The sequence below is a fragment of the Vigna angularis genome, chromosome 2 (genome assembly GCF_016808095.1).
Source record: "Vigna angularis cultivar LongXiaoDou No.4 chromosome 2, ASM1680809v1, whole genome shotgun sequence".
Classification (NCBI taxonomy): Eukaryota; Viridiplantae; Streptophyta; class Magnoliopsida; order Fabales; family Fabaceae; genus Vigna; species Vigna angularis.
In genome coordinates this window covers 161,851-181,142 of record NC_068971.1, presented here as the reverse complement: position 1 = coordinate 181,142, position 19,292 = coordinate 161,851, and the positions used below count along the sequence as shown (strand labels likewise).

The window sequence follows — 19,292 nt, the reverse complement described above, 5'->3', positions numbered from 1 at the left end:
ATATGGTGTGTATTTGAAATACTTTGTTAACACAATGATTTTCCTCTTTTCATGAACACTAAGGATTTTGTCTTTAGATAGTAGAAGACAATTGTTGGGAGACGACTGAGCCGTACTTTGTTGGTATATCATGTTTCTTGTGAGACTGATGTTTCCCATTGGAAAGATAAAAGCAGTTTGGTGGGACCGGAAAAATGTAGCAGTCCAATTGGAGATTGTTCTCAAGTTATTTGTTAATATTATGATAGAATATGATGATGGGATTCCAAGGCAAGAAAAAGGCCAGCATTGGTAAAAGGAAAGACAATGTCTACCGTTCTTGAATTGAAACATTCAAATGTCAGATACTCAAAACTCTTCTCATTCTCTCATTTGTCGCCTTTCACTTGTCCACTGGACTCGTGTTGCCAAATGTTGTTCTTTCTTACGTTGTTTTTAATAAATCAACTTGTTTGAACTCTTAATGTCCATGTATATATATGTTTCATATTCATGGCCTTTCACCAGTCAACATCTCCGTCATTCTCCTTAATTTGTTTGTATTCGTTCATGTTTGTCTATTCTTTTGAACTTTGTATGCATAGCCGGTTTTAATATGACAAGAACCAGTGGTGTTAGGCTCATTCGTTCAGTTGGTGATGCTTGTTGAAAAAGTCTGATTCTTAAGCTGTTTAAAACCAAAATCAACGAAGGCAAATCACTGGAAAGAGAGAAAACTCAGGTAACCTGTTATTGCTTTACATGCATATTTAAATGTTTGATGGTTGTTCTGATTATTCTTTTTCAGTTCCTTCTGGTTTTCTAGTTGATAAGTACGCTTCACTTTGAATGTTTCTGATTCTTACCTCTGATAGTGGCGGAGAGGGCATACATAAATGGCTTCATCTTTGGAAGAGCTTCTTGCAGAAGACGGGTTCAAAGGAATCAGAAGAGTGCCAAGGTCTAGATCCTCCTTCCACTATGGTGCTTCAAGTGAACCTCTTTACTCTATGGAAGGTAGACTTTGTGTATCAAGTGAAAGAATTCGACCGCAGAGACAAAAGTCTGATGCCTCAAGATATCAGATTACAAGTGGGCAGCAGAAAACCGACACTCATACTGCAAAGAACCGAAGATCAAGGGATAATGTTATTTTCAGAGGAGAAATGGATGAACGGTTGGAGGTTGAAGCCCAGAAGAACTCTTCTCGAGATACTGATTCAGGTGAAGAAGTTCATACCAAATCGTCAGAATACATGCCAAGGGATGAAATCACTGAGGTGATGGAACCAGAAGCTAGCAGATTTGAAGATACTTATTCAAAAGAAGTGTCTGCCAAAGGAGGCAAAGAAAAGAATATCTATGAACTCGTGGAGGACAAAAAATGGGCGGAAAAGCCTGCCAAGGATGCAAAGGTGCAAAGCAGAAGTTCCAGCATGCACATGCGTAGACATTTGAGCGAAACTGGAAAGAAAATAAATCCCCAGAAGAGCTTTGAATACAGCAGCAGGAACAAAAGTAGAAATCTTGCCGTGCAAGTAGCTTCTAGTCTTGCTCTTGATGAAGTAGCTGTTCAAGCCGTAGTTTCCATTCTAAATGGGTATATAAATCGTTTTCCAAAGGATGAGGATTTTCGGTCTACATTGCATCACAGATGTTTCTCCTCCTTGAATTTTCTTGAATTGAAAGAAGAGAAAATTGCTCAGAACAAAGTCATAAGAAGTCTTGAGCAAGCAATTGAGGCCATTGAACAATCCGTGGAGGAACCTGTATCTGCCATGTATCTGAAAAGAACAACGATGCAGCTTAGTATTATCACAGGTTTGGGTTTAAATGATTTGAAATACGATTGTACGTGTGGGATTCCGAATTATAAGTTGTCAGCATGTGCTCATCTTTACCTCAGTGTGGTCTACATGATGCAGAAAAAAAATAAGGTGTCAGCAAAGCATCTCTTGCAAGTGTTTTGTGATTCACCCTTTCAGGCACGGACTATGTTGTTTCCTGAACTGTGGAAGCATCTATTTTCTCCACAACTTTCTCATTTGAAGGCATGGTACAAGAAGGAAGAAGGAGTTCTAGTAGACACACCAAACAAAACAAGAAGACTAAAACTTCTTCAAGAGGTGTATAATGAGCATTTGGATTCTGGAACTCATATATTTTCTGTATATTACAAAGATTGGCTTACTGAAGGAGTGGAATCTCCAACAGTTCCTTCAATTGGAATTCCATCAGTTTCTGTCTCAAGAAGTCAAGAGGGAAGTTCACTTGGTCACTCTTTTGAGTCTGCTAGCTCCATTGACCCATTCTCACCACAGCCAATGGTCAGCAAGAAACTGTATGATTCTATGTTTGGTAGCTTTAGAAGATCAGGAGTTTACCAAGTCAAAGATGTTAAGGATGATGGTAACCAAGACAACTGCATGAAAGGCTCTTATGGTTCAACATTTGTTGAACAGACATTAACATATGAGTCTGAAACTGTTAAATTTACAGATCAAGATATTGAAGGTTTCTCTCAAGGTGTAGCTATTGATACAATCAAGCCTGTAAGATATTTCTGTTTTCCGTATATTATTTATTCTTTGAACATGGTTAACCAGTTGATTCATTTGTTGTCCCTTAACTGAATACAATTTTACCATAAATTCTTTTAGGTAGTTCTCCCTCTCCTATTTTCATCTCATCCTTTGATCTGCATCACTGTAGTAGATTACTCTTTTACCACATTGAGTCCTCTTCAGTATCTGATATGCAAAATCTGAAATTGTATCATTGGTCCTTTTGTTTGAAACCGTACTTTGTAGATTTTGATTCATATAATTTACAAAAACTGTTTTATGCTTTGAATGACATTAACATACGTGTTTCTATTTTTGCTTTACATCTCACTTACGTTATATTATCATTGACATGTGACAGCACAAAGGAAATTCAATGGAAGCTGCAGAAGAAGTGCGGAAAAGGAATGTCAGTGATGAAATTAGTAACTCTTTCTCTATGCAAACTAATTTAAACAATCACACTGTTGATGCCCTACCATACCAAAAAGCAAATGAACTTGGTCTTAAAAAGGTGAAACATTTGTTTTAGAAATGTGAAGCATATTCTTTCAGTCTTACTACTGTTTCACTGTCTATGTAGTGTTTGTGACTTCATACATCTGATCTTCTATAATTTTTAATCTTTCACGTGCAGCCAAATAAGAAAAGTTATGTTCTTCAAGGTGAGAAAATCACATGTTTTACTGATGTACCTTCCTTCAGATAGCATATTCTATTAAATATTGGATTGTACATGAAAATATTGGTGCAGGATTAGATTTTCCAAGCACTCCACCGGAGTTTATTTGTTCTCTAACTGGAAATCTCTTTGAGGAACCGGTCACCCTAGAGACAGGTCAAACCTTTGAAAGAGAGGCCATCAAAGCATGGTTTGAAAAGGGAAATAGAACATGCCCGGTAACAGGTATTGCCTTGGAATGCGTGGCCATTCCATTTACCAACCTTATTTTGAAGCGTTTGATTGATAATTGGAGGTCAGATCGTTTTGATTGCCTTCTTGGTCTTGCTTCCAAAAGAGTGGAGAATTCAGAGGATCTCAAGTTGAAAGAAGGAGACGAGGCTGCTGTTTTCAAGTTAGAGAGTCTTTTCTCCTCTCTGAAAGAAGAGGAGAAATCAACTTATGTTAAGCATCTCATGTCTTTAGGATTTCTTCCATTTCTTTTTAGAAGGTTTGAACAGGGAAATGTGGAAGAAAAATCACAAGTGGTGTCACTCTTGCTAAATTGTATTCAAGTAGACTCTGGTTGCATATATAAGATAGCAAGGAATGTTAACAGAAAGTGTCTTCTCGAGCTTCTTCACAGCAAGGAGGTTACCCCAACAACAAATGCAATACTATTCCTTACTGAACTTTTATCAATGAAGAGGTGAACCTTATCAATTTTGTATATTCAATTACATATTTTGATGTAATTGTCTACCATTTCGGTGATAAAAACTTCCATTCCTTTTGTCTAAACTTATCTGAATTACAGCAAAAATAGTTTGCAGCAATCTTAAATGCCCAAAGTTGGTTGAGACATTAACTAAGAGGAAATGAGCGTTGAGTGTTAAAACTTATGGACTTGTTTATTTGAGAAGTGGATATAACCTCATTTGAAAAAAGAGAGAATACGTTAAAGGTGTTTAAGTTGTTGAACGAAGGTCTAAAATTGGATTATCATTTGTCTTGAGAAGTTAACTGATGACAAACTTAGAACAAAATTGTGCTAAAGGTAAGCAATATTTTATGCTAGAAGTGGTTCAAAAGACTGAAGAAAACTAGGATGAATAATTTAAACCACTTTAATAAGAATAAGAATAATAGTTAACAAAAGGATTCTATTAAGGTTTTGACAACTAATAGGATCATTTTGGCTGGTTATTTATCTGCATATTCCAGATGTTGTAAATTTCCAGAAAAAATGTTTAAGGACATACTATCCTTGAAATTTTAATTACTCGGTTACTTTTTTGTAGGAGAAAGGATGTTACTTCATTCATAAGTGGCTTGGCGGGTGAAAAAGTATTTTATATAATGCATATTCTGCTCATGTATCTCGAGAATTCTTCTCCATTTGAAAAGCCCCTAATTGCAGTCCTTTTGTTACACTTTGATCTGCTGGTATGCTCAAGTAAAGTTGAAAAAGTTACCCGTGTTTCTAGTTTAATCCTTTCATGTCTATTTTCTTGTATAATCATTAGAAAATATCTCAGCTGGTTTAACATGAACAGTACCCCACTGAAAAATCAATGATTTAAATTTATTTTCTTAAATTTTACGTGCATTTTATCACAATGAATAAATCTTAACAGCTGAATTTCCAATCAAAGGTTTGTAACTCTATGAACTTTACCCACTAAAGTGCACCCTCTACTTGTCAAAATTCCCCTTATTTCAATGTGTTGAACTCATTTTAGAAATTAGATTAGGAAAAGTAATGAACAGTTTCAGTTTTAGTATGTAGTCTCCTCCTGCCTCTAAATCTTGACATATATAATTGTAGTTGATAATGGCATGCTGTAAATTGTGCATTTACATATAAAATGATTACCTATAATCACTTGTAACCTATCATTTTTGTCTGGAAACTTTCCAATCCATCCTTGTGTTTTGATGCATTTAAGGGATGCTGCTGCATTTGAACATCTCTAGATCTTCTGTAGGAAAGATGAAAATAAAGTCAGATGTTGGTAATAGAACAATGTGCTTACCATCACTTGGAATGTGCAATCCTAACCTAACCCTAAATCATGCATTTTGCTTCACTATCAACCTTTGTTTCTCTGGAATTATCTGTACAGTATTGACAGACCAAATGCCTTCAAAGTTCCCTCCAATATTTAGCCCTCTTCTGAACTCTTTTGTACATAATATTTTCTTAAATTAAGTGATAAATGAAAATCAGCTTCTGCCTTGCACACTTATAGCCTAGAGCAAATTTGCATTGCAGGTTGAGCCGCAAAAGTTTAGCGCATACAGAGAGGTGGCTGTGAATGCCATTGCAGAGGCACTTGATAGCAGCTTAAACGATGAGAAGGCCCGAGAAAAGTGTTGCAGAGCACTTTTAATCTTGTGTGGCCATTTTTCTTCTACCGGAAAGATACCAACCAAGACTAGCACCTTAAAACAAGCAGGTTATAATCATGATGGCATAGAAGTAACCATTTCATTGGTAAGACAAAACATTGTTTATTCCTGTGTATACCGGATTCAATCTCTTAGCATTTGCTTAATGATACACATAGTTAGAGAAGAAAGTAAAATAGTTATTTTCCAATTAGTACACAATTAGTATGCCTTGTCATTTTCCCTAAAAAATTCTATTGACACAAGAACATAGAAAATGCAAGATGTTACACTTTACACTAGTTAGTCCCCAGTTCAGTGCGTTGATGAACTTTTTGTAGCTTGAATGAATTACTGAATGTATCTTGGCTGATAAATGAATGAAAATCATAGGAAGATGAAGACAAAAGGGTTGAAGAGTTGCTAAGGAAGCTGTTAGAGTCATTGATTGGTGATGGAGAAGGCCCATTTTTGAAGAGCTTATCGAGATGTTTAGATTGTAAGCACCTAGATTTGGTGAGGGCGTGTCTAATAACTGTGACATGGTTGAGTTCTTCACTATCTACACTATTTGGTGCTGGATTGCCTCTTCCCACCTTCTCATCCATCATCTCTCAGTTGAAAGGAATCTTGGAAAATGGAGAACTTGAGCTCAAGGCTCTGGCTTCTTTGTCTTTGCTTAATTTCAGTAAAATATCAGGTTTGCCATTTTCTGCACCTTTTTTTGTTTAATTATTGAAGACAGTAACGTTTAAGATGTTAAAATGTGATGGAAAAGAGATGATACTAGGCATGGGATGTAATAATAAATGTTAAATTAGTAAGTATTTGCTTAACTAATTGTTTGAGAATCATCTGGCAAGTTCAAATCAAGCAAGTTTAGTCCATTTTAGTCCATTTTCCGAATTTCTCATGAAATAATTCTTTGTTGTGTTGATTTTAGTTAGATAACCAATTCAACTGCATTGGCGTGCAAATTTATGGTATGCTGTTTAATACATTGTAAATTGTTTTAACAGAATGCAAAACGCTTTTGAAGACGGCAGAAGATGTTGCCCCCCTTTTTCACGGACTTGCTGAGGCAGCATGCACTGCAAAACAACTGCATGCCACTGTTTCTAGAGAGAATTTGTAGTATTCAAGAAACATATACTCGTCTCCTCCTTTCTGGAGTTCAAATTTGGATGCAGTCCAGTTTTCTTGTTAGAAAATTTATGCTGCATATATATATATATATACATACACATACACACACACAAGCCTTTGGCAGACTCTTTTAAAAAGAAAATGCCTCAGCATGGTTTGCTTTTATCTAGAAAAAAATGTAAATGCATCTCATTAGCTTCTTTATGTTATATCCGACTGGATAACCACATGATTTGTGTCGGTTGTGGAGTGATACAAATTTTCGACAAGTTGTGAATGTGACATTCTTCACACCATAAAGAATGGTGTCAGAATGATGCACTGTTAAGAGGAGTTGAAAAATGACTTGGGAATTTATAGTTTGATCCTCTCTCACATTTGGACTGGCTTCAAAGTTCAGAACCATTACATAGAAACAAAGAATGCTTACTATGTTGATTTATATTCTATGAAACATTTTCAGTGGTTCATATTGTAGCTCAAATATAAATGCCAAATATCAACTTTCCAAACCAAGGCTGTAATGTTATCAAGAAAGCACTCATTCCACCTATATTTTGTGAATTCTCTCCCAAATTGAGATGGTCATGCTTTGTGTCACTCTAAGGATCATCCTTGAAAAGCCTTATTAAAATTATCTAGATAAACAAATGCCTAGAAAAAAAAATGAAAACGAAGAACTTAATCAAACTATACTAATATTTTCCCGGTCCTCTAGGTTTTTCTTGTCACCTTCTTCTTCAATCTGGATGTTCTTGTACCAGCGAGCACAGAGTAAATACAGCACAAAATCAAGAGCAGCTAGTATTGCAAGGAGGAAGAAAAACCTATCCATGTGCCCCACGTTCAAGTTATTGGGAATCCATCCTGGGTTCTCACCTCTTTCAGTGACTGCCATGACCATGTACACCAGCATGCTACTCACATAGTTTCCAAGGGAAATTGATGCCATGCAAAGTGAGCTCCCAAAGCTTTTTATGCCATCTGGGGCTTGCCCGTTGAAAAACTCCAACTGACCCACATACATGAAGACTTCTGAAGCACCAACTAGAACATACTGTGGGATTTGCCAGAGTATACTCAAAGAACTAGCCTTTTCCCCAGGTATAACTTGCTTGAGCCTTGCAAACTCTGTCACACCAGCTGCAACCATAGACAGCATTCCTATAATTAGACCAACTCCCATTCTTTGAAGTTCAGTTATTCCCCTAGGAAAGCCACAGAGTTTTGCAACCAGAGGAATTAAGATATAGCGGTAAAGTCCAGTGCATAAAAGGACACTGCAGATATCAAACACTGACATGGTGGCTGCTGGCAAGTGAAATTTTCCAACCTTGTTGTTCATCACATCCCCTTGCTCCACAAAAAGAGAAGCCATTTGTGTAAACACAACCGAATAAATTATAGTACATAGCCAAACTGGTAGCATTCTCATTACACACTTGGCTTCTTCAACTTGAGTTATAGTACAAAGCCGCCAGTGATTCTTCAGATCATTTCTATCTTTCTCCGTTATCGTTGCTGCCTTGTCCATGAATCTGCTCAGCATCAACGAACATGAGTCAAGGATGTAAGTTTCAATTCCACACAACCAAGTTCTGAAATGAATACAATAAAAATAGTCGGTTGTTTTACTCGATCACATATTTCTGCTGTTACCTGAAATCGTTGCTGTGCATAATCTTTCTACTGCCTTTTATGGCAGATTCTGGACCATCAACCTCATAAAGTTGCTCTTCATTGCCTGCTTGAACCTTACACTTTTTAAAAGCAGACACAAACACCTGAACTACCCTTATCACCGGATTCCCGTATGCCTTCACATATCTATATTTTTTAAATCCTGCCAAGTATAAAATAAAAGCAATAATAGCTGAACCCAATGATACCAAGAAACCTAGTGTCCACATCCCTGTATCCTCAAAGTATACTAATACAGTGTTGGAGAACAAACATCCAACGTTGAGGGCAAAGTAAAAATAACCGAAGTAAGCATCTCTATTTTGCTTTTGGTTTTTCTTCTTCTCATCGAATTGATCTGCGCCAAAGGTTGCCAAGGTGGGCTGGTGCCCTCCATATCCAAATGCCACAAGATATATGGATAAGTAGAATACGCCAACACCCACTGGTGATGGTTCCCTGCATTTTGTTATTTCACTGCCACAACCAGCTGGTTTGATTAAAAATCGCCAAGAAGTCAGGGACAACATCCCCAATCCCTGTTCATGTTCAACACGCATATTCAGAATTTTATAGTATTATTCATTTGTTGGTAATGGCAAAAAAGTGTTATAATAGTAAGATGGAAGATGAATTCAATACAATGCAGTACCACAATGAAAATGATCTGAAAGATTGAGCAGGTTAAATATCGGCCCCAGTAAGAATCACTGAGAAAAGCTCCAATGAGGGAGAATATGTAAACGGTTCCGGTCCACTTGCTCACATTGTTAGCAGCATCAGCAACGTCTTGGCGAAGGACTCGAGTCAGAAACAAAACCAAGTTTACTCCAACTCCAAAGAAAGCAAGTGTGGCCAATGCTTGATTCGCTGCATTCAGTACAATGTCAAATCAAAACATCTTGTGTTGCCATTCATTTCTGATTTTTCAAAAGTACAAAGTGGAATATTACGAATTAACTAATCATTTTTCAGTACCTAGCAAGATAAATGCAGGTTTCCACCCTCCTTTAGACTCCCTACCATTTGTGGGTGACTGCTCTCTGTTGCCGTCATTTTCTCCTGCCACATGCTTTTTTTTAAAAGAAAGAAAGAAAGAAGTCACATTATACATAAATAAAACAACAAATTTAGCTTACAACTCTTTTTCCATTCAACAAAAGAATTCTGATTGGAATGTGTATTATTTCACAATTTCAGTTGTGAAAATGAAATATTCATACAGAGAACCCATTCACCTTTTTTTTTTTATTATTATTAAACCGAAACTAAACCTGATCGACCATGAATAACTGACCTCGGTTGCGTCAATATTGCAGGGGGAGTTGGCAGTGTGTGAATCGGCGATTTCCGGTTCCGTCTGCGCCATGATAAACTCTGTTTAAAACAAGTTAGCACCATTATTGGCATGGACAATGACGGAGGTAGAGAAAACATAATGATTCAAGCTAGAAGAAGATGAAAACAGGTAACAAAATGCTTAAGTTCTACATATACGAGACACTGCCACAAATTTCTCGCTCAACTTACTGAGCTGATCAATCAGAATAATACTTATCAACAAAATAACATAATGATAATAATAAGAAAAACGTATCATGGATGATAATTTCTGCTACAGTAGTGTAACCTTTTGCGGAACTTGGTGACAGAAAGAACGAACTGTTCAGGAATAGTGTCAAATTCCGGTGAAGGGGAAGAGCAGTAAGTAGAAGCTACAAAGTCAAATGTTCCCGGAAAGTCTGCCAGGTTCAAACTTTTTGTCATTTATGGTTCAGAATCAAGGATGTCACTACTTCTTTCTCTATATCTAAACTCTCATGCATAGATTAATACAATCTTTTTTTTCCTTTAAATCTCACAATCATATGCTCCCTAACAGTGATTATCAATACTGCAATGCAGTGACCAAGAGGTGGAATGAGCACTGCACTACCTTGTTCTTTGTAATGCTATCTACATATATATATATATATATATATATATATATATATATATATATATATATATATGTGTGTGTGTGTGTGTGTGTGTGTGTGTGTGTGTAAGGAATGAAAGAGTGTGATGAAGGTTTAAGATGTAAAAAATGGTGAATTTGTTGTTGTAACTAAATCACTATAATGTAGGAAAAATTTGATGTTTATCTCTTTGACTAATGACAAGTGATAACAGTTTAAACTTAAGAACCGGTCTTGTAATTGCTGTGAAGTTTGCTAAGATTTGATTTCATTTGATTTCATTTGATTTCGGATTATGCTTTGCTCACAGCCAAACTTTCACCCTTCTTCTCGTGTTTCGTTTTCATTAAATAGATTTCATAAAATTAAAATACACAATAATTATTAATGTATTTATTTTTAAATCAGGTTGGTTTTCTGTTTTCTTTATCCAGATAGTCTTTTTCTCACATTGAAATAATCAACTACGTACTGGTTACTTTTAAGATTTTAAATTCAAATTTATATCTTTCATGTAATTTGATGATTCTTTTTTGTTATCAAAAAGTACTTTACTAACTTTTGCCAATATCCCAAATTCGCACTTAGTGAAATAAGTTTTTAATTTAAGTGTTAAACCCTGATATTAGCAGAGTAGTTGTGTATAAAGAAATGTTTATATCTTAATTTAGGTTTTAAATAATAAAAGATGAAGAAATAGAAGAAATAAAACCATATCACATAAAATAAGTTATATTTGTTGTTGTAACTGAAAACTTAGTGCTATTCTTTTCATAGACTTTTTCTCCACTTCTTTTTTACAGTAAACACACCCATTCATTCATTGACTACATCCACAGGCAACTTCTCCCTTCAAACCCACATTATTCTAACATGTTGTCTAATATCTACAATCTACAATAAATGTTTATTTTATCTAGCTTAACTTTGTAATAAATGAACTCTTTTTAGTGTATTAAATAAAAACATAATAAATACTTTAGATACATCTTATATAATTTATATTGTAGTATCCTAAAAAATGTTGAAAGGAATAAACACAGAAATGTTCAATAATAAGACAATGTCTTAGTTTCAATAAATTATAACACGACAACGTCTCAATAACAAGAGTGATTATGTTTTTCACTTAAGAACCGGTCTTGTAATTGTTGTGGTTGAGTTGAAAATGATTTTTCCAGAAAAAAAATTAAGTAGGTTGCATTTCTAAGGAATTTTTGAAAGGTGTTCGGAATTAAAGTTAGTTTGTTGTTGAGAATGAAGTTTATCTCCAGAGTTTAGAGTGATGATTACTGTAATATTTATATTCCACATTTGCAGAAGCTTTTGTCCATGGTTGTCACCTTCCCTACCACCCGTCGCAGTGCAATGAATGAATCGTCGTCGCATAATTCTAATTTCTGCCACAATCAATAATTCTACAGTCCAGGTATGTATCTATGTCTATGATTCTACTCAATTTTCATGTAAATTGCAGAAATAGTTCTATAATATATTTATCCTTGTAATATCTAACTTGATCACACAAATAAATGTAAAGGGTCGGTAACAGAGATCTTGTGGTACGGGTCTGGTATGACAAATATCTGTGCCGGCTAAGGTTACAGTTTCAAGTACATTACCCATTCATTCAAGTTAGCTACTATTGTGCCTGTGAAAATAAATCACCATAATTTCGACAAAGACATGATGGAAGAAAAGAGTTATTATTATATCTCTAAAATGCTGAAACAGAGAAAATATTAAAGAACTGGGATTAACATAAGTACATAACACATTAAGATTGATGGCAACCATGTAAAGGTAATTGATCTTCTCACACCTATCACCAAATAATATCCTGTAAGCCAGGGGATAAGCAGATAAGGACAAGGCTGCAATCTTATTTTACGACAGAATAAGATCCGCCACCATATTCATGAAATTAACTCACTTTTATCGAATAAAAGTGAAACTCTAGAAAACGATGATATGATATTCCGTCCAGGCAAGGCATGGGAAGAATAGACACATGAATACACACATAAATAATATAACATAATATGAAAAGACATAATTTGTTTATATGAACTGTACTCAAAATGCTTCATGATACATCATGTATTTAGACCAAGAAGCTGTCTCATAAGCACACCTTAGGATTGACTTCCCTGCTCAAGAAGGCTGTGTGTGTTGGGGTTCTTTCCCCAAGCTCTCTCCCTCCATATTACTTCCACTTCATCAAATGTCAATCCTTTGGTCTCGGGAACATACAAAACCACAAATACAAAAGCAGCCACAGTTATTCCACATATGATCAGGAAGGTAGGGCCAATCCCTATACCGTCCGCAATTGAAAGAAATGTCTCTGAGACAATCAAATTTGAAACCCAACACACAGTAGCTGACATGCCACCACAGATGCCTCGATATTCTTCCGGATATATCTCTGAACTCAGAGTCCACGGCACAGGCCCCATTCCTGGCGAGAAAAAGCCGATATACAAGGCTAAGCCTACAACTGCAAGCCATCCATACAACCCATTCGAAGATGTTGATTGCTTATAAAATGCAAAGGCCAAGACTAGCAATGATACAGCCACTCCTGCCAGGCTACAAAGAGCTAATTTTTTTCGCCCTGCATAGTCGATAAGGTAAATGCCAAGAACAGTTCCGGCGGCGTTCATGCCTGCAACTATCAGGGATAGGAGAAGAGCCAGTTGATTGGCCTGGAACCCAGCCATTTGGACAATTGTAGGGCTGTAATACATGACTGTGTTTATACCTGTGAACTGCTGAAAAGCCTGCACAACCATTGGATGCCATAAGAACACATTTTACACGTATATAAACTAATGTTATTTATACTCAATTTCAAACAAAAAACCCAATTCCAAAATGCACTTAGTCACCACTAAAAACAAAGTACAAGGCGAGATGGGGGGTTTCTTTTATTAATCGTAAAACCAGAAAATCAAGCCAAATCAAGACCACACAGTAATTGGAAACAAAAAAACAAGCACCAGTGTGAAAACCTAATTCAAAGTTGAAATAAGAAAATATTAAACTGAAACTTAATTTAATTATGTTTATTTTCTAAAGTTAAATTACGGAAAGTAGTGAAAAGAGTCAGCATGATAGAGATCAATGAGTGCATTATTATCTTAACCATGAAATGAAAGTAGTTTTCGTCAATACAAATTCAACTCTTCAAAAGCTTCAAACCTTATGATTCTGAACTATAGAGCTAAACATTTCAAATTCAGTACTAAATTTTCAATCAAATGTAGAACATAAAGTACTTTGATGCTAACTGAAGTTTCACAAGGATCGTTGCATATGCAATCTCTACATTAATGTGAGCAAGACATGCTCATATAACTTGAAAGTTTTGAGCAAGACACTCCAATTCTAAATTATTTGTAAATATGTTTAGCAAAGCAGAATTGTTCTAGCTGGCAGAAAAGAGCATTTGTGTCCTTTAGGAAGTTTGCATGAAAAGTCTCTTTGTAAACATTTTATTACCAGAAGTCCGCCACCAACAAGGAATGCTGCTCTGATTTCTTTTGATTTAAAAACATCCCAGAATTTGATATTGCTCCTCCTTTGACGCTCTTGCTCTGACTGAGCAGTTAGGAAATCGACTTCGTCTTCTAACCGAGCAACATCATAGATCTTAGAAAGCACGTCAACGGCTTCATTTTTTCTATTCTGTACATGGAAGATAGAATTGTACGCTGGCATTATAAACTAGTAGCTTTTGAAGGTAAGGTGACATGTTAGGTATAATTCTAGACAAGAGCAATCAATCACACAAAAATTTACCTTAATAAATAGCCATCTTGGGGATTCAGGAAGGAAGAGCATGAGAACAAACTGAATAACAGCTGGCACACCTGACACACCAAGCATCCATCGCCATGTCCCAGGAACCTGCTCATAATGCGATAAGGCGGTTAGTGAAATAATACCCAAAAGCAAGGATGTGGATAGATCGAAGGACGTTTTCAGAACACTTTTGGGACAACAAGCGAAGATGAAGAACTATATCTTTCAATATTAATAGTAGCAGCAGAAGAAGAAGATATAGTAGCAACAGCAGAGAAAATAATACTGACCCCTGTAAAAGCAAGGTTTACTAGATAGGAAAGAAATTGTCCACCGGTAATCATGAGCACATTTGTGCTTACTAACGATCCCCTTATTTCGGACGGTGATGCCTCTGCAATATATACCGGAGCAGTGACAGAAGCTGTACCAACACCCAAACCAACAAGAAGACGTCCCATTATGAGAACGTAAGGATCTGGGGCAGCAGCCATGAGAATTGCTCCTAAGGCAAAAATAACATCAGCAAAGAGGGTGGCCTTCTTCCGTCCATAAGCATCATTAACCCAACCACCCGCTGCTGCTCCAACAATTGCTCCAGCAATCGCCATGCTAACAATTGTTTCCTGGGATGATCCAACACAAAGGTTGACAGAAGCTCGGTTGAGATGAAATCCGTATAGAAAAGAGATTGAAGTTGAGAAGAGAAGTTACCTGGAGAAAATAACTGTCTCTAACTTCATGAAAATCATCTTTAATGTACAAAAGTGCTCCCGATATAACACCTGGAAGAAAAAGAGTGAAGATGAGATGAAAAGGAAGAAGAAATGGGGGAAATGCGGCGGAGAGAAGAGGAAGTGAAGGAAACCAGTGTCGTAGCCGAAGAGAAGGCCACCGATGCCGGCGACGGCAGCGAGGCCGAGAATGTAAGGATTTTTGAAGAAGGACATTTTCCGCTCTGGATACAAATCCAAATATCCAGAGCTCCCAGGCGTCGACTGCATGGTTATCGTCATCTCAGCTTCAACTCTACCGCGTTTCTTCAACTTCTTCTTCTTCTTCTTCTTTCTTCTTCTTCTTCTTCTTCTTCTTCTTCTTCTTCTTCCGCTTCCGCGATTCACTCCTTCATCCAATTCTTCATCACCCGCCAACTCACACTGCTCCAGCTGGCGATATTTTATTACTCTAATTTTCCAACAGACAAAAAAGAAAACCCTAGTAATTGTTTTGTTGATAATTGAATGAGATTATTGGCATGCGTTAGTGATCAAAGTATTATTGGGACAGGTGTACGGTTGGGATGAATGGGATGAATGGAAGCAAAGAAAGAGAACATGCGTGTGTAAAACCGTCCCACCACGTCGTACGCAAACATGGTCCCATCCAAACTCTTCGTCCTTACCCATATTATTATTATTTTCTCCTTTTTTTTTTCTTTACACTTATAATAAATATATTCACTTCATTTTTTATAAGAACTTTGAAAATTATGAATCCCGATGGGAAATGAAACTGTGGTTAAAATTACGCCACGTGTATGTTCTGTTGCGTATTTGTTTTGATTTGATTTCAGGTGTTTCTTGTGTTTTGCTCACGGGCATGCCATCAGTCCCTCCTCCTACCACACCTTTACTCTTATTCTCGTGCTTCATTTTCGCAAAATAAATTCATAAAATAAAAATACACAATAAATAACTTTGCTTATTATTATTTATAATAGTATAATAATGTATTTATTTTTAAATCAAACTGCTTTTCTATTTTTCTGTTGATCCATAATTGTTTTCTGTCACATTAAAATAAACAACTACTGATTACATTTAAGATTATAAAACGAAGTTTTAATTTAAGTGAAATATTAGCACAGTAGCTGTGTATAAAAAAATGTTTATGTCTTATTTTAGGTTTTAAATAATAAAAGATAAAGAAGTAAAGAGAAAAAAAAAATAAAACCATAAAAAGTGAACCAAAATAATTACATATAAAATAAAATTAAGGAGATAAAGTCCAAAAATAAAAGTTGTCGAATGTTCCAGAATAGTTGCTATAAGATGAAAAGTAGAACAGGTGCTGACTGGTATATAAAATTAAATTTGAATTCTACAAAAGTACAAACAACATTAAAACTTATCTTAATTAATTTTGATTATTTAATTTATCCCGATCTTAACTCTAAAGTAATTAAACTTAAATTAATTAATTATAATCTCAATTACTTCACAGTGTAGATCAGGAATTCAAAAACATACTTGATTAGTTAATATATATATATATATATATAATAACATAATTGAAAATAAAATTTTACTAAATCTGAATAAAGTGAGTATATGAATTTTGATAATACTATTTTCAATTCTGAAAAAACTGAAATTAATTAAGAAATGTTTTAACAAATGAAGACGAACTCTTAAAGAAATGTTTTCTAAATGTGGTAATATTTCACATGCTAAAAAGGATGTCATACATATTTTCAGATAGAATTCTAGTATATTTAAATAAAAATATATTAATAAATTATCACACTTTATAACTCTTATAATATCATCTACGTGTTATTACGTGTCCATGTCAGTGTTTATAATTATTATTATAGATTGTGAATTAATTTTGGACCAATCACATATATTATATTAAATTTTTGTCAAAAAAAATTTCTCAAAAAGTATTATTATCTTTAAAAATATTATACAAAATTTGATTTCAGATATAATTTTATTTATTTTGTCTCACACTTTCACAAACTACCAAAAGTTTATATTATTTTAAATAATCATCATTGTTATCGAACACTTTATTATTATTATGATATAATAATATAGATAACATTTAATTTTACAGGTACATCTTACAATACATTTGTTTTTCTGTGAAGTATTTAGCTTTTTTAATCTCAAGTATTTAGTTATCTAAACGAGTGATTATCCTTATCCAATCTATGGAAGGAAGAAAAGTGTGAGATAATGTCATTCATAAATTTAATATAAAAAATTTGAGAGGGACAGTTAATGTAGTCCATTGCAACAAAAAAAGAAAGAGAGTTAAAGAAGTAATCTAATTCATGAACAGACACAGGTTCATTCGCTTTCAAGTGTGAGTATTATTATTTTTCATTATTGTTCCTTATTTTGTTACTGTATATTTACGATAGTGTTAGTTTTGAAAAATTGAAGTTTCTTTGAATATATAAGAAACAATATATTTATCAAAAGACCAAAATCATAGGTGCACATAAATACAGTGACAGTAACGTCTGTATAAATAATAGGTTTTAAACGTAACAAATTCATTGATCTTCATAATTATCTCTGCCTGAGACGTGTGGTAAAGAGAAAAATAAGGAACCATGGGCCAAACCTCCACAGTGATAAATTTATGTTATTATTCATTTAATGCAAAAATCATGCACGAACTGCAACATTTTATGTCACAAGGCCAATAAATAATTTGATGCATCCCCTTTTCTCCCTATCTCTTGAAGCTTTCTCTTTGCACTTTTTAAGTAATTGAATGGATAATGATATTTCAACAACATTTTTTTGACAACATTTTAACACAATTTACGTGTCATTATGTAATTGGTCCATGTTGGTGTTTATGATTATTATTGGAGTAATTTTGGACCAATCACAGAATAATACGTAGATGATGTTAAAATGTTGTCAATTTCTTTTTTCTCAAAGTATCATTATCGGAAATATCTTCATTCATTGAAGTAGATAAATAATTATGGTTGCTAAAAAACACTTAAAAGATTTTGAAATCCAATTTGGATTTTTATCAAATTTTAAATTTGATGAAAATATAGTTGAATGAAATTCGTTAAAAATTTAATTAAATTTTGAAATCTATTAAAACTTTTATTAAATTTCAAAAATTAATTTTGTTTTCGTCAAATTTTGAAAACTAATTTTATTTTTATCGAATTTTGGAAACAAATTTTGTTTTCATCAAATTTCAAAATCTAATTTCACTTAAATCAGTTTTAAAATTCGATAAAGATAAAATTGAATTTTGAAATTTGAGGAAGGCCGAAGTGATTTTCAAAATCTAATTTTACCAAAACTGACTTTCGAAATAAAAAGTTTTACGGCAGACCAGTTTTGACATTTTGAAGAAAATTGGAGGTGCAAGAAGAAAACTTTAGAGGTACAGGGAGATTGAAACACGTTTTGGATCAAGGACAGGTTTGTCAAAACAATTTGATTTTGGAAAAGAAGGATGTGAAGTTGCTGAAAACTTGAAAAGAGTAGAAAAGCCCAGTAATGAATTGTATATGCTTACTTGGAGGGTTTTTCTACTTTCACCCCATAATTGCTATCTGCACCCAGAGTAAATGTCGCTGTCCGCCACTGCACCCAACGCCACCCTGCCTCCGCAGCATTGCCACAACAACGGCAAAATTTTGAACCTCACAGGGAAAATTATCAGTGAACACGATAGAGAAAAACTGTGAAAGAAGGAGCAGCTTTCGAATACAATGTTAAGGATGAAATGGGTAACTTAGAAGTTATAGAATTGCAGATAGCGATTTTGGAGGTGTAGGAAGAAAAACACTTGAAAAGATGGAAGCCCAACTAGGAGGAGCCGAAAATAACTCCAATTTATAATACATCACAGTGGTTGTCAGCTAGTTGTCATGCACTGCTACGGTGGACGGTACGCAATTTATGAAGAATTGCTGGGTCAAGAATGGTACACTTCAAATATACTCTCTCTTTTTTGGCTCGACGTCGTTTCGACAACACAACGTCATGTTATCCTCACAAACAAATACCATTTGAAGTTGTTCTTTTTGTTAATTCTTCAGCAAGAACAGCATAATTCAGATTTCTTTATTTCCCATAGGCATGTGATGAAAAAACAAAAGTCAAATGATAGTTTTATTATATTTTATGTATTCGACTCTGAAAGTGGTCGATTTCGCCAGGCTGCTATGCTATTAATTTTGATGGAAAGAGTTCATATTTTCAATATGCTAGTCTGGTCGTTGTCTTTTAATTAATAATTAAAATAAAATTATTTTTTTTATTTTTATTATTTAAAGAATTTAAATATATATATAATATTACATTTTTAAAATAATTAATATTTATAATTTAACTT

At 34.6% G+C, this 19,292-nt stretch overlaps 3 protein-coding genes across 3 annotated transcripts; 1 reads left to right on the top strand and 2 right to left on the bottom strand.

The window, feature by feature from the left end:
- The first annotated feature begins 47 nt into the window (after window positions 1–47).
- On the top strand, window positions 48–6,890 carry LOC108321615 (putative E3 ubiquitin-protein ligase LIN). Its single transcript, XM_052872138.1, has 9 exons — window positions 48–721; window positions 855–2,531; window positions 2,905–3,057; window positions 3,181–3,208; window positions 3,298–3,913; window positions 4,506–4,650; window positions 5,480–5,701; window positions 5,989–6,295; window positions 6,615–6,890. The coding sequence occupies exons 2-9, from the start codon at window positions 876–878 to the stop codon at window positions 6,728–6,730; spliced, it is 3,243 nt and encodes a 1,080-aa protein (XP_052728098.1). The 5' UTR covers window positions 48–721; window positions 855–875; the 3' UTR covers window positions 6,731–6,890.
- Window positions 6,891–7,425: 535 nt separating this feature from the next.
- LOC108321614 (protein NRT1/ PTR FAMILY 7.1) lies at window positions 7,426–10,307 on the bottom strand. The gene is made up of 6 exons (XM_052872139.1): window positions 10,052–10,307; window positions 9,719–9,798; window positions 9,400–9,493; window positions 9,074–9,291; window positions 8,401–8,960; window positions 7,426–8,279 (listed from the first exon to the last, which is right to left on the bottom strand). The coding sequence occupies exons 2-6, from the start codon at window positions 9,788–9,790 to the stop codon at window positions 7,427–7,429; spliced, it is 1,797 nt and encodes a 598-aa protein (XP_052728099.1). The 5' UTR covers window positions 9,791–9,798; window positions 10,052–10,307; the 3' UTR covers window position 7,426.
- Window positions 10,308–12,385: 2,078 nt separating this feature from the next.
- On the bottom strand, window positions 12,386–15,481 carry LOC108321641 (inositol transporter 1). Its single transcript, XM_017553454.2, has 6 exons — window positions 15,055–15,481; window positions 14,901–14,971; window positions 14,477–14,812; window positions 14,184–14,291; window positions 13,884–14,069; window positions 12,386–13,162 (listed from the first exon to the last, which is right to left on the bottom strand). The coding sequence occupies exons 1-6, from the start codon at window positions 15,200–15,202 to the stop codon at window positions 12,515–12,517; spliced, it is 1,497 nt and encodes a 498-aa protein (XP_017408943.1). The 5' UTR covers window positions 15,203–15,481; the 3' UTR covers window positions 12,386–12,514.
- Between the last annotated feature and the right edge of the window lie 3,811 nt (window positions 15,482–19,292).